General features: G+C 34.4%; 1 protein-coding gene across 3 annotated transcripts in view; it reads right to left on the bottom strand.

The window, feature by feature from the left end:
- Nucleotides 1-1,796: 1,796 nt before the first annotated feature.
- LOC128694826 (protein bric-a-brac 1-like) overlaps nucleotides 1,797-12,747 on the bottom strand; it is a 110,350-nt gene continuing 99,399 nt past the window's right edge. For 2 of the 3 annotated variants that reach the window (XM_070094320.1, XM_070094321.1), the window contains exon 8: nucleotides 1,797-3,215. In XM_070094320.1, the coding sequence (XP_069950421.1) occupies nucleotides 2,979-3,215 (237 nt within the window). In that variant the 3' untranslated portion in view covers nucleotides 1,797-2,978. Of the gene's footprint in view, nucleotides 3,216-3,243; nucleotides 3,663-12,747 lie in introns of those variants that run through there. The other variant, XM_070094322.1, reaches the window with a different exon arrangement.

Raw genomic sequence — 12,747 nt, forward strand, 5'->3', positions numbered from 1 at the left:
AAATATGCAAGATTACAGGTAAGTCTTGCTACTTCTACTTACACTTAGGTCACACTACACATACATGTACAAGCATATATATACACACCCCTCTGGGTTTTCTTCTATTTTCTTTCTAATTCTTGTTCTTGTTTATTTCTTCTTATCTCCATGGGGAAGTGGAACAGAATTCTTCCTCTGTAAGCCATGCGTGTCGTAAGAGGCGACTAAAATGCCGGGAGCAAGGGGCTAGTAACCCCTTCTCCTGTATATATTACTAAATTTAAAAGGAGAAACTTCAGTTTTTTCTTTTGGGCCACCCCACCTCAGTGGGATACGGCTGGTACATTGAAAGAAGAAGAAGAATATATATATATAATATGGAAGAAGTGAATGTTTTCAGATACTTGGGAATTGACGTGTCGGCGGATAGATTTATGAAGGATGAGGTTAATCATAGAATTGATGAGGGAAAAAAGGTGAGTGGTGCATTGAGGTATATGTGGAGTCAAAAAACGTTATCTATGGAGGCAAAGAAGGGAATGTATGAAAGTATAGTAGTACCAACACTCTTATATGGGTGTGAAGCTTGGGTGGTAAATGCAGCAGCGAGGAGACGGTTGGAGGCAGTGATGTCATCCTGTCTAAGGGCAATGTGTGGTGTAAATATTATGCAGAAAATTCGGAGTGTGGAAATTAGGAAAAGGTGTGGAGTTAATAAAAGTATTAGTCAGAGGGCAGAAGAGGGGTTGTTGAGGTGGTTTGGTCATTTAGAGAGAATGAATCAAAGTAGAATGACATGGAAAGCATATAAATCTATAGGGGAAGGAAGGAGAGGTAGGGGTCGTCCTCGAAAGGGTTGGAGAGAGGGGGTAAAGGAGGTTTTGTGGGCGAGGGGCTTGGACTTCCAGCAAGCGTGCGTGAGTGTGTTAGATAGGAGTGAATGGAGACAAATGGTACTTGGGACCTGACGATCTGTTGGAGTGTGAGGAGGGTAATATTTAGTGAAGGGATTTCAGGGAAACCGGTTATTTTCATATAGTCGGACTTGAGTCCTGGAAATGGGAAGTACAATGCCTGCACTTTAAAGGAGGGGTTTGGGATATTGGCAGTTTGAAGGGATATGTTGTGTATCTTTATATGTGTATGCTTCTAAACTGTTGTATTCTGAGCACCTCTGCAAAAACAGTGATTATGTGTGAGTGTGGTGAAAGTGTTGAATGATGATGAAAGCATTTTCTTTTTGGGGATTTTCTTTTTTTTGGGTCACCCTGCCTCGGTGGGAGACGGCCGACTTGTTGAAAAAAAAAAATATATATATATATATATATTAGTAAAGTATAAAAAATTTAGAAAAAACTACTTTAGCCAATGTCCACTATATACATGCACTTTTCTCTGAAGGCAGTGTCTACTAGTGTCTATACCTATAAATCAGGTTCATTGTGCAATGGCATTCCTGATATTGTTCAGGAAATGCATCAACATAAAATAGTTTAGCCCTGAAGTATCCACAAAATGGAGTAACTTACATGCATGACATCAACATAAAGAAGTGTGTATTATTCAAACTGGGTAATCAAACACATTATAATTTCCCTTCATAGAATTTCTTGAATGCTTCACCAGCCTTTATGCTGGTGAAGGCCTCCAGATCCAAGGATATTAACATATCTCACCCTTCCTTGGGTTGAACCTGAATGCTTCCCTATCTCCAGGTGCTGTATGACACCTATGGTATTAGCATTTTCCCCCCTGAATATTATAATGGTTCTTAAAAATTACATGACTTAGTTTATTAGGTATAATGAATGTCCTTTTACTAAATTTATATATTAATGAAAGACTTTTAGCTTAAAATTTCTACATGGAAATTTGTACATATGCGGACAAAAATAAACAACTTTACAATGTTTCATGTTATATTGAACAAAAAATATTGATTTGCCACTAACTCAGTATAAAAATACATTTCATGTTAGGTATTGGCAAACGTTATAGTAACTTTACACTCAAGACCCTATAGTGTTTCCAGAATAAATACAGTAATTACAATATTATAAATATTTTGTGCATTACCATTTTTAAATCGGTAACTGTGACGCCAACAAAATTTAAACCTCAGAGGACACTTTAACGCTGATTTTCCAATAAAGTGGAAGGTAAAGATTTACCGTATACACAAGAGAACTCTGATGGTAAATTATTCACAATTTAAAAAAAAAAAAAAAAAAAAGACTGAAGACTGACTATAAGAGCAGGAAAGCAGGTGCACCTTCCTGAAGATGAGTTTATACAATGAGATGACATCTGATTTCACCATGGAAATGTTATAAGAAAATTGATTAGTCTAAAAATATATGTTTTTATTACAAGGTGTACTGTATATTATAAAATTAATTTATTGATAAAGGACAGAAAACTGCATATGAAGTAAAAATTGTGACACATTATGCCAATAGGTAAGACATATAAAGACAAAGATATATCCTCACCAAGAGTGGACACTGGGAGCACTGTATGACCCATCTGGGTTTAGTACATGTTTTAAATATAAGAATGGACAGAGATGGGTCAATTAATTACAATATTCTTTTTAATAAATATGAATCATTACTTCATACAAGAAACTTTTTCCTGACTGGCCAAACTGATTATATAAAAACACCATGTCTAGGAAAACATGGAAATTTTAATGAGGTAATATTCATTATTAATAATAAATACTAAATTACACCCTTTAAACCAACATTATCAGACATTCAAGAATAAAATTCAAGGTACAATATCACATGTCTGTATGGCAATGAATCTATTACCTTTGAAACTATTTTGTCCTGAAGGCACACCAGCATTCTCCCTTAGTCTTCTGATGACTTATCCTTATACATTCTCACACTCATTCACAGTAGTAATTATTTCAAATTTACACATGCAAGGTTTTATCACTCTGAAAAATTATCCCTGAATGAAAAAATAGTTATATAGATACTTAATTTTCACTTGCTTCCTTCACCTTTATCTCTCTGATTCTTGCTTTGTTCAGCATCTTTTTTATCCCCATCAGTTTTCTTAGGGTCATCGTCATCTTTGTCCTTTTTATTTTTGATTAATTCCATTAAGGAATCAATTCGTGTAGGTTGGGCTATTTGAAGAACCATGTGAGCTTCTTCCAGGATGAGCAAACCATTGCGTGCATCTCCCATGGCTAGATTGTGTCTTCTGGTGACATGCTCCTGTTGAAAACTTTAATTAGACTTACAATGATGAATTTAACATTATACCAAACTACTTTGGGGATTAAAAAAAAAACTTTCCATGACTGATGCACACTGGGTCTTAAACCTAGAATGAGCCAAAAATTCCTATGGAAGCTTCCAGAAGGCTTAAGAAACATTACAAAATACATTAAGATTTGCAGAATACTCCTACATTTGACTTCATGCCATGATCCAAAGATAATGAAATAAAGCAAAATATAATACTATCATAATTTGTTTGTACAATTTCCTTTACCATTCTCAAAAAAAAAAAAAAAAAAAAAAATTATAGTGTGTAGATCTTCTAATTTGGATACAGTATATACTATAGTGGTAAAGGTAATTGTTGTGGCCATATGAACTCATGCTGATCTTTGTTACCTTGCCTCTTCAGCAGCCCTTAGTGAGTGAAATCCACAAGTCCTGAAAACACAAAAACCAATCCACCTCAGAGCCTCTGGTTTACCTCCCTGGAGGACTGGTTCTCACTCACAAATTAAATAATTAAGTTAGGTAATAAGATCCCCTTGCTCTAAAACACTACCCTGGCCTTGAAATCTAGATATATACTTGGCAAATGATGCAAAAAATTTTATATGCTATATTTCTGTTAAATACAAGAAATGTCTTGCTACATTATTTCCTCAGGGAGCTCCCTTACCTAGAAGGGGTTTCCTCACAAAGAAATTTCTTTAAACATTGCAAATTTTTTGAGTTCGAAAGTCATTTGAAAGATCATTACATATTATTTAAGATTCACAAACCATCAAGTGATATGATATTAGTGTACAGTTTGCGCAGAAAGTTATGATGCCAGGTGAAGGACAAACTTTAAACACATAGCAACAGATGGTTGAAGTCTTGACTTCTTAGAAAGTTGGTAACAACTCAGGCAGCAATTACAAGTGAGGCCATGCTGCTTCAAGAGTGGCCTCACCCACCTTAAGGTCGAACTATGCACTATGTTCAATGAAGCTCAGATTTTGATGTATGAGATGGATAATAATATTAGAAGAGGACAGTGTTTTATTCTCTGCTTCATGGCTGCTCTACCTCTGGAGCAGCCATGAAGCAAAGAATAAAATACTGTCCTCTTCTTTATTATCAATCACATATGTCATTATCTGAGCTTCACTGAACTTAGTGTAGAGTTCAACCCAAAAGCAGATGAGCCCATTACTGAAGCTGCATGGTCCCATTTGCAACTGATATATGGAAGTCCAAACTTCAACCATCTATTTCATTATTCAAAAATTTGTCCTGCAGCAGGCTTATAACTTTCCATGCAGATTGTAAGGCAAGAGGAAAAACTATACAGTGGTATGGTACCAATGCTTGCAATATTGGTTGTCTATAAGTACACTCACAAAGCAGAAGCACTGAATGGGCTGTTACATTTTCTTTATCTCCACATGCCCTTTTAATACACACTTTCCTTTATCTTATTTTTTTCTTCACTTGTGCCTTTAATTTATTCTGTTTCTGATTTTGTACGTCCTCATATGTACATCCCAGTTGAGTTATTCCTGTCTTTCCACATAGTCTTGATTCTTAATGCAAATATGTAGAAACAGCCTTATTTATGTAATCATCAAACCAACATATTAAAATTTTATAAAGGACAAAATAAGAAAATATAAACTTCTGAAACCGATGCACTTTTAGGAAAGCTATTCTACTAATACTACTGAAGTGAAACATTTTCATGCATTATAAAGCAATTTAGGAGTCGTACTGTTTTAATTATAGAAATGCAGTAATAATGTGTGTACTAAGTTTATGCTCAAACTGAAATATTTAAAAATATTTTTTTTGTCAAACTAGATAGGGTAATCATCTGAACATTTTATACATGATTACATTTCTGAATAAATTGTGTCAATTTATCCTTAAGCAAATCATCCCTTATACTGTACAGCACATCAAAATGATTTGTAGAGATGTCAAGCATTTAGATAAAGAACAGAAAGATGAATTTACACAGTGAGAAAGTTACAGGAGGGCCCCACATATACAGCACCTATTTTCGGTGCTGTACATGGCTGTTAACTGAGCCATTGTTCCACCCACTGGCGACAATCGCTGGCACAGGGAACATAATGAACTATGGCTCAATTTGAAGCCAATGAAAATGTGAAACACTGAAAAGGTGCTGTATATGTGGGGCCCTCCTGTACTTAACTTTCAAGCGAGATTTACCAATTTTATGGTACGTATAACAATTCATTAAAAATAATACAGCAAAGACTTTGGTCTTTATGCCGATATAATATGCATATACAAAATTTGGTGGGAGATGGCCAGTGTATATATATATATATATATATATATATATATATATATATATATATATATATATATATATATATATATATATATATATATATATATATATATATACAGTGGACCCCCGGTTAACGAACTTTTTTCATTCCAGTAGTATGTTCAGGTGCCAGTACTGACCGAATTTTTTCCCATAAGGAATATTGTGAAGTAGATTAGTCCATTTCAGACCCCCAAACATACACGTACAAACGCACTTACATAAATACACTTACATAATTGGTCGCATTTGGAGGTGATCGTTAAGCGGGGGTCCACTGTATCTGTATGTATGTATGTATGTATGTATGTATGTGTATGTATGTATATATATATGTATATATATATATATATATATATGTATATATATATATATATATATATATATATATATATATATATATATATATATATATATATATATATATATATATATATATATATATATATATATATATATATATATATATATATATATGCGCAAAACAACCACTCTGAAAAAATAGAGAAATTCCAAGCGCTTTCGTGACTACTCACATTATCAAGGAACTATGAAAGTAAAGCATACAAGGAAGCTATATAAGGGGTCAGGCCAGCACCTCACTATCAGATCCCACAACGGTTAAACACCTGACGCGCGCCGACCCAACTTGGATAGGTCCTTTGCACAACTCGCCCCACAAACTATTCTACCCAAGAAAATTTAAAAATTATTTGTCCAGTGTATTATTAAATTCTTCCCAAATTCTATTAATTATAAATGGATCTAATTTATATAAACCAAAGGAAATATTCATATTATTGTCAAAACTGCTTTTTATGAAACAAGATTCAATTATATTCCTGTCGACCATGGACTTGCTTGATACTACTTTCTCAACTTTTTGAAAATCAATTCGATGGTTAAAATCTCTTACATGAATAAATAGAGCATTGGAATCTTGTCCAGTTCTAATGCTATATTTATGTTGTTTTAATCTTAGTTCGAGATTTTTACCAGTTTGACCGTAATAAACTTTATCGCAAATTTTACAAGGAATCTTATAGACATCCATCAGCATTTTGGGGGGAATTCTTTATCAAAAGTTTTTTTTACTGTATCAAGATTTTTGAATACAACTTTAATATTAAAAGTCTTAAGAAGAGAAGGCATATCAACCAAGTTTTCATGGTAAGGGAGAACCAACATATTTTTAGTTGAATAAGGCTGGTTGTCCCTTTTTGGATTGTAAAAAGTATTTCTAGCAACTTTAAAAGATTTATCAATTACATTTCTTGGGTATATCCAAAATTTATGAAATAGGTAATGATTTAAAATACCCAAGAAATGTAAATAATAAATCTTTTAAAGTTGCTAGAAATACTTTTTACAATCCAAAAAGGGACAACCAGCCCTATTCAACTAAAAATATGTTGGTTCTCCCTTACCATGAAAACTTGGTTGATATGCCTTCTCTTCTTAAGACTTTTAATATTAAAGTTGTATTCAAAAATCTTGATACAGTAAAAAAAACTTTTGATAAAGAATTCCCCCCAAAATGCTGATGGATGTGTCTATAAGATTCCTTGTAAAATTTGCGATAAAGTTTATTACGGTCAAACTGGTAAAAATCTCGAACTAAGATTAAAACAACATAAATATAGCATTAGAACTGGACAAGATTCCAATGCTCTATTTATTCATGTAAGAGATTTTAACCATCCAATTGATTTTCAAAAAGTTGAGAAAGTAGTATCAAGCAAGTCCATGGTCGACAGGAATATAATTGAATCTTGTTTCATAAAAAGCAGTTTTGACAATAATATGAATATTTCCTTTGGTTTATATAAATTAGATCCATTTATAATTAATAGAATTTGGGAAGAATTTAATAATACACTGGACAAATAATTTTTAAATTTTCTTGGGTAGAATAGTTTGTGGGGTGAGTTGTGCAAAGGACCTATCCAAGTTGGGTCGGCGCGCGTCAGGTGTTTAACCGTTGTGGGATCTGATAGTGAGGTGCTGGCCTGACCCCTTATATAGCTTCCTTGTATGCTTTACTTTCATAGTTCCTTGATAATGTGAGTAGTCACGAAAGTGCTTGGAATTTCTCTATTTTTTCAGAGTGGTTGTTTTGCATATATATATATATATATATATATATATATATATATATATATATATATATATATATATATATATATATATATATATATATATATATATATAATATATATATATATATATATAATATATATATATATATATATATATATATATATATAATATATATATATATATATATATATATATATATATATATATATATATATATTTATATATATATATATATATTTATATATATATATATATATTTATGTATACAGTATATATATATTTATATATATAGTATATATATACATTTATATGTATAGTACATATAAACATATTTATATACATAGTATATATATTTATATTTATATACATAGTATATATATATAGTATATATAATATATACTATATATATATTATATATATATATATATATATATATATATTTATATATATATATATATTTATATATATAAATATATATATATATATATATATATATATATATATATATATATATATAGTATATATATATATATATATATATATATATATATATAGTATATATATATATATAGTATATATATAGAATATAGTATATATATAGAATATAGTATATATAGAATATAGTATATATAGAATATAGTATATATAGAATATAGTATATATAGTATATATATATAGTATATATATATATATATATATATATATATATATATATATATATATATATATATATATATATATATATATATATATATATATATATATATGCAGTGGACCCTCGACTAACGCTATTAATCCGTTCCTGAGAGCTCATCGTTAGTCAAAATAATCGTTAGTCAAGTTAATTTTCCCCATAAGAAACAATGGAAATCAAATTAATCCGTGTAAGACACCCAAGAGTATTGAAGAAAAAAATTTAACACACAAACTGAAGAAGACATGCACAGTTAGATGACACTTTCCTTTATTGAAGATCTGGTGATGACTGATGGGATGGGAAGAGGGGAGTGTGTTGATGGTCTTAGTGTTTAGAAGGGGAATCCCCTTCCATTAGGACTTGAGGTGGCAAGTCCTTTTTCGGGGTTACTTCCCTTCTTCTTTTAATGCCACTAGGACCAGCTTGAGAGTCACTGGACCTCTGTTGCACAACATATCTGCCCATAGAGGCCTGTACCTCCCGTTCCTTTATGACATTCCTAAAGTGTTTCACAACATTGTCAGTGTCACCATTAAACACTTGTTCAGGTTTCAGTCCTTCACTGTCTATGTACTCCTTGAATTCCTGCACATATTTTTCAGCTGCTTTTTGGTCCAAACTGGCAGCCTCACCATGCCTTATCACACTATGTATGCCACTACAATTCTTAAATCTCTCAAACCAACCTTTGCTGGCCTTAAATTTACTCACATCACCACTAGTTGCTGGCATTTTTCTAATTAAATTGTCATGCAACTTCCTAGCCTTTTCACATATGATCGCTTGAGAGATGCTATCTCCTGCTATCTGTTTTTCGTTTATCCATACCAATAACAGTCTCTCAACATCTTCTATCACTTGCGATCTCAGTTTCGAAAACATAGTTGCACCTTTGGCAAGAACAGCTTCCTTGATTGCAGTTTTCTTGGCCACAATAGTAGCGATGGTTGATTGGGGTTTTGTGTACAGCCTGGCCAGCTCGGAGACATGCACTCCACTTTCATACTTAGCCATGATCTCTTTCTTCATATCCATAGTAATTCTCACCCTTTTTGCTGTAGGGTTGGCACTAGAAGCTTTCTTGGGGCCCATGGTGACTTATTTTGCAGGTGCAATCACTAAAAAGGCTGTGATAATATGAAATGTTCCGATTGTATGCTTGGAAGCGACCGCGGTGGCTGGCTGGCTTGTAAACACTGGCCAGAAGCGGACGCGTCTCAGACGGAACGAATAGTGTTGGTCGAGTTTTTTAGCGCTAATTGAGGCAAAATTTTTGCGATAAAATGTATCGCTAGTCAGATTTATCGTTAATCGATGCCATCGCTGGTCGAGGGTCCACTGTATACAATGGACCCTCGAATAGCGTTATTAATCCGTTCCTGAGAGCTCAATGTTATGCGAATGAATTTTCCCCATAAGAAATAATGGAAATCAAATTAATCCGTTCCTGACACCCAAAAGTATGAAAAAAAAAAATTTACCACATGAAATATTAATTTTAATACACACAAACTGAAGAAGACATGCACAGTTACATGACACTTACCTTTATTGAAGATCTGGTGATGATTGATGGGATGGGAGGAGGGGAGAGTGTTGATGGTCTTAGTGTTTAGAAGGGTAATCCCCTTCCATTAAGACTTGAGGTGTCAAGTCCTTTTCTGGGGTTACTTCCCTGCTTCTTTTAACGCCACTAGGACCAGCTTCAGAGTCACTGGATTTCTGTCGCACAACATATCTGTCCATAGAGGTCTGTACCTCTCATTCCTTTATGACTTTCCTAAAGTGGTTCACAACATTGTCAGTGTAATAGTCACAAGCACGGCTTGCAACAGCTGTCTGAGGGTGATTTTCATCCATGAAGGTTTGCACTTTAAGCCACATTGCACAGATTTCCTTAATCTTTGAAGTAGGCAACTTCTTCAATTTCTCTCTCCCCTCCTCCAAAGCAGTTTCCTCAGGTGTGGCCTCATGCTGTTGAAGATGATCTAGCAGCTCATCAGTGGTTAGTTCTTCATTGTCCTCCTCCACCAACTCTTCCACATCATCCCCACTACCTCCAACCCCAAGGACTTTCCCAATGCCACAATGGATTCCTCAACTGGCATAGGATTCCCAGGGTTAGCCTCAAACCCTTCAAAATCCCTTTGGTCTACACATTCTGGCCACAGTTTCTTCCAAGCAGAGTTCAAGATCCTCTTAGTCACTCCCTCCCAAGCCTTACCTATAAGGTTTACACAATTGAGGATATTAAAGTGCTCTCTCCAAAACTCTCTTGGAGTCCATTGAATTTCTGAGGTCACTACAAAGCACCTTTCAAACAGAGCTTTTGTGTACAGTTTTTTGAAGTTTGCAATAACCTGCTGGTCCATGGGCTGCAGGAGAGGAGTGGTATTAGGAGGCAAAAACTTGACCTTAATGAAGCTCATGTCCCCACAAAGTCGCTCTGCCAAGTCTGTTGGATGACCAGGGGCATTGTCTAACACCAGGAGGCACTTAAGGTCTAATTTCTTTTCAGTTAGGTAATTTTACACATTGGGGGCAAATGCATGGTGTAACCAGTCATAGAAAAAGTCCCTAGTGACCTTACTGTTTGCCCTCCACAGCACACACAAATTACCCTTGAGGATATTCTTTTGCCTGAACGCTCTGGGAGTGTCAGTGATACACTAATAAAGGCTTCACTTTGCAATCACCACTAGCATTGGCACACATTAACAGAGTAAGCCTGTCTTTCATAGGCTTATGTCCTGGGAGTGCCTTTTCCTCCTGAGTAATGTAGGTCCTGCTTGGCATTTTCTTCCAAAACAGGCCTGTTTCAGCACAATTAAACACTTGTTCAGGTTTCAGTCCTTCACTGTCTATGTACTCCTTGAATTCCTGCACATATTTTTCAGCTGCTTTGTGGTCCGAACTGGCAGCCTCACCATGCCTTATCACACTATGTATGCCACTACGCTTCTTAAATCTCTCAAACCAACCTTTGCTGGCCTTAAATTCACTCACATCATCACTAGTTGCATGCATTTTTCTAATTAAATCCTGATGCAACTTCCTAGCCTTTTCACTTATGATCGCTTGAGAGATGCAATCTCCTGCTATCTATTTTTCGTTTATCCACACCAATAAGTCTCTCTCAACATCTTCTATCACTTGTGATCTCTGTTTCAAAAACACAGTTGAACCTTTGGCAAGAACAGCTTCCTTGATTGCCGTTTTCTTGGACACAATAGTAGCGATGGTTGATTGGGGTTTACTATACAACCTGGCCAGCTCAGAGACACGTACTCCACTTTCATACTTAGCAATGATCTCTTTCTTCATCTCTATAGTAATTCTCACCCTTATTCCTGTAGGGTTGGCACTAGAAGCTTTCTTGGGGCCCATGGTCACTTATTTTGCACATGAAATCACCAAAAACGCTGTAATAATACAAAATGTTCCGATTGTATGCTTGGATGTTACCGCGGAGGCTGGCTGGTAAACAATGCCACCGGCGGAACATGTGAGGCTGGCTCAGGCCGCACATTAGACGCGTCTCGGACGAATAGCGTTGAGCGAGTTTTTTAGCGGTATGCGAGGCAAAATTTTAGCGATAAAATGTATCGGTACGCGGATTTAATGTTATGTGATGCCAACGGTATACGGGGGTCCACTGTTGAAAAAAAAATATATATATATATATATATATAAACGAGGCCTTTACCTTTCCACAGCTTTTAGATAATAAAACGAGAATCAGTAATTTTGGCATCACATTTAATAAAAAAAAATTAATACTGAAAACAAAATATTATTATATGCACTAGACAGTATTAATTAGCTATAAAATAGTACAGTGTATCATTGCTAATTCTCAAACTGTCTTACTTTTTTGCCCCAGGTACTATATGGCCCTTACATGTTTAGCATTTCCCCCCCTGATAATAATAAGTTTCATACATGTATTTCTGTGGATAACAAAAAATTTTACTGCATAACTGGGAATATGGATGGAATCCTACTATAGAGACAAACAAAAGTACTTTAGAATTTATTCAAGGATCATGTTTTACTTAAAGAAATTAAAGGCATGGCAGCATAAAGTTTTACTAATGCAACTGGAAATAATTTATTGAAAATTGGAGACAAATGATAAAACATGGTTTCTGTTGATTAACCCTTTGACTGTTTCAGGCCCCTCTCTGAAACTGTCATTCTATGTCGCTCAATTTTTGAAAAAAAAAAATTATTTTTTCTTATGAAATGATAGAGAATCTTTTCCCGATGGTAATGACACCAAAAGTTCGAAATTTGGTCGAAAACTCGTGGAATTATGCTCCCGCGAAGTTAGCGGTCTCGGCGACATATGCGTATCGGCGATTTCGCCGACTTTGAGCCCAATTTTC

The sequence above is a fragment of the Cherax quadricarinatus genome, chromosome 45, assembly GCF_038502225.1.
Source record: "Cherax quadricarinatus isolate ZL_2023a chromosome 45, ASM3850222v1, whole genome shotgun sequence".
In the NCBI taxonomy this organism is placed as follows: domain Eukaryota; kingdom Metazoa; phylum Arthropoda; class Malacostraca; order Decapoda; family Parastacidae; genus Cherax; species Cherax quadricarinatus.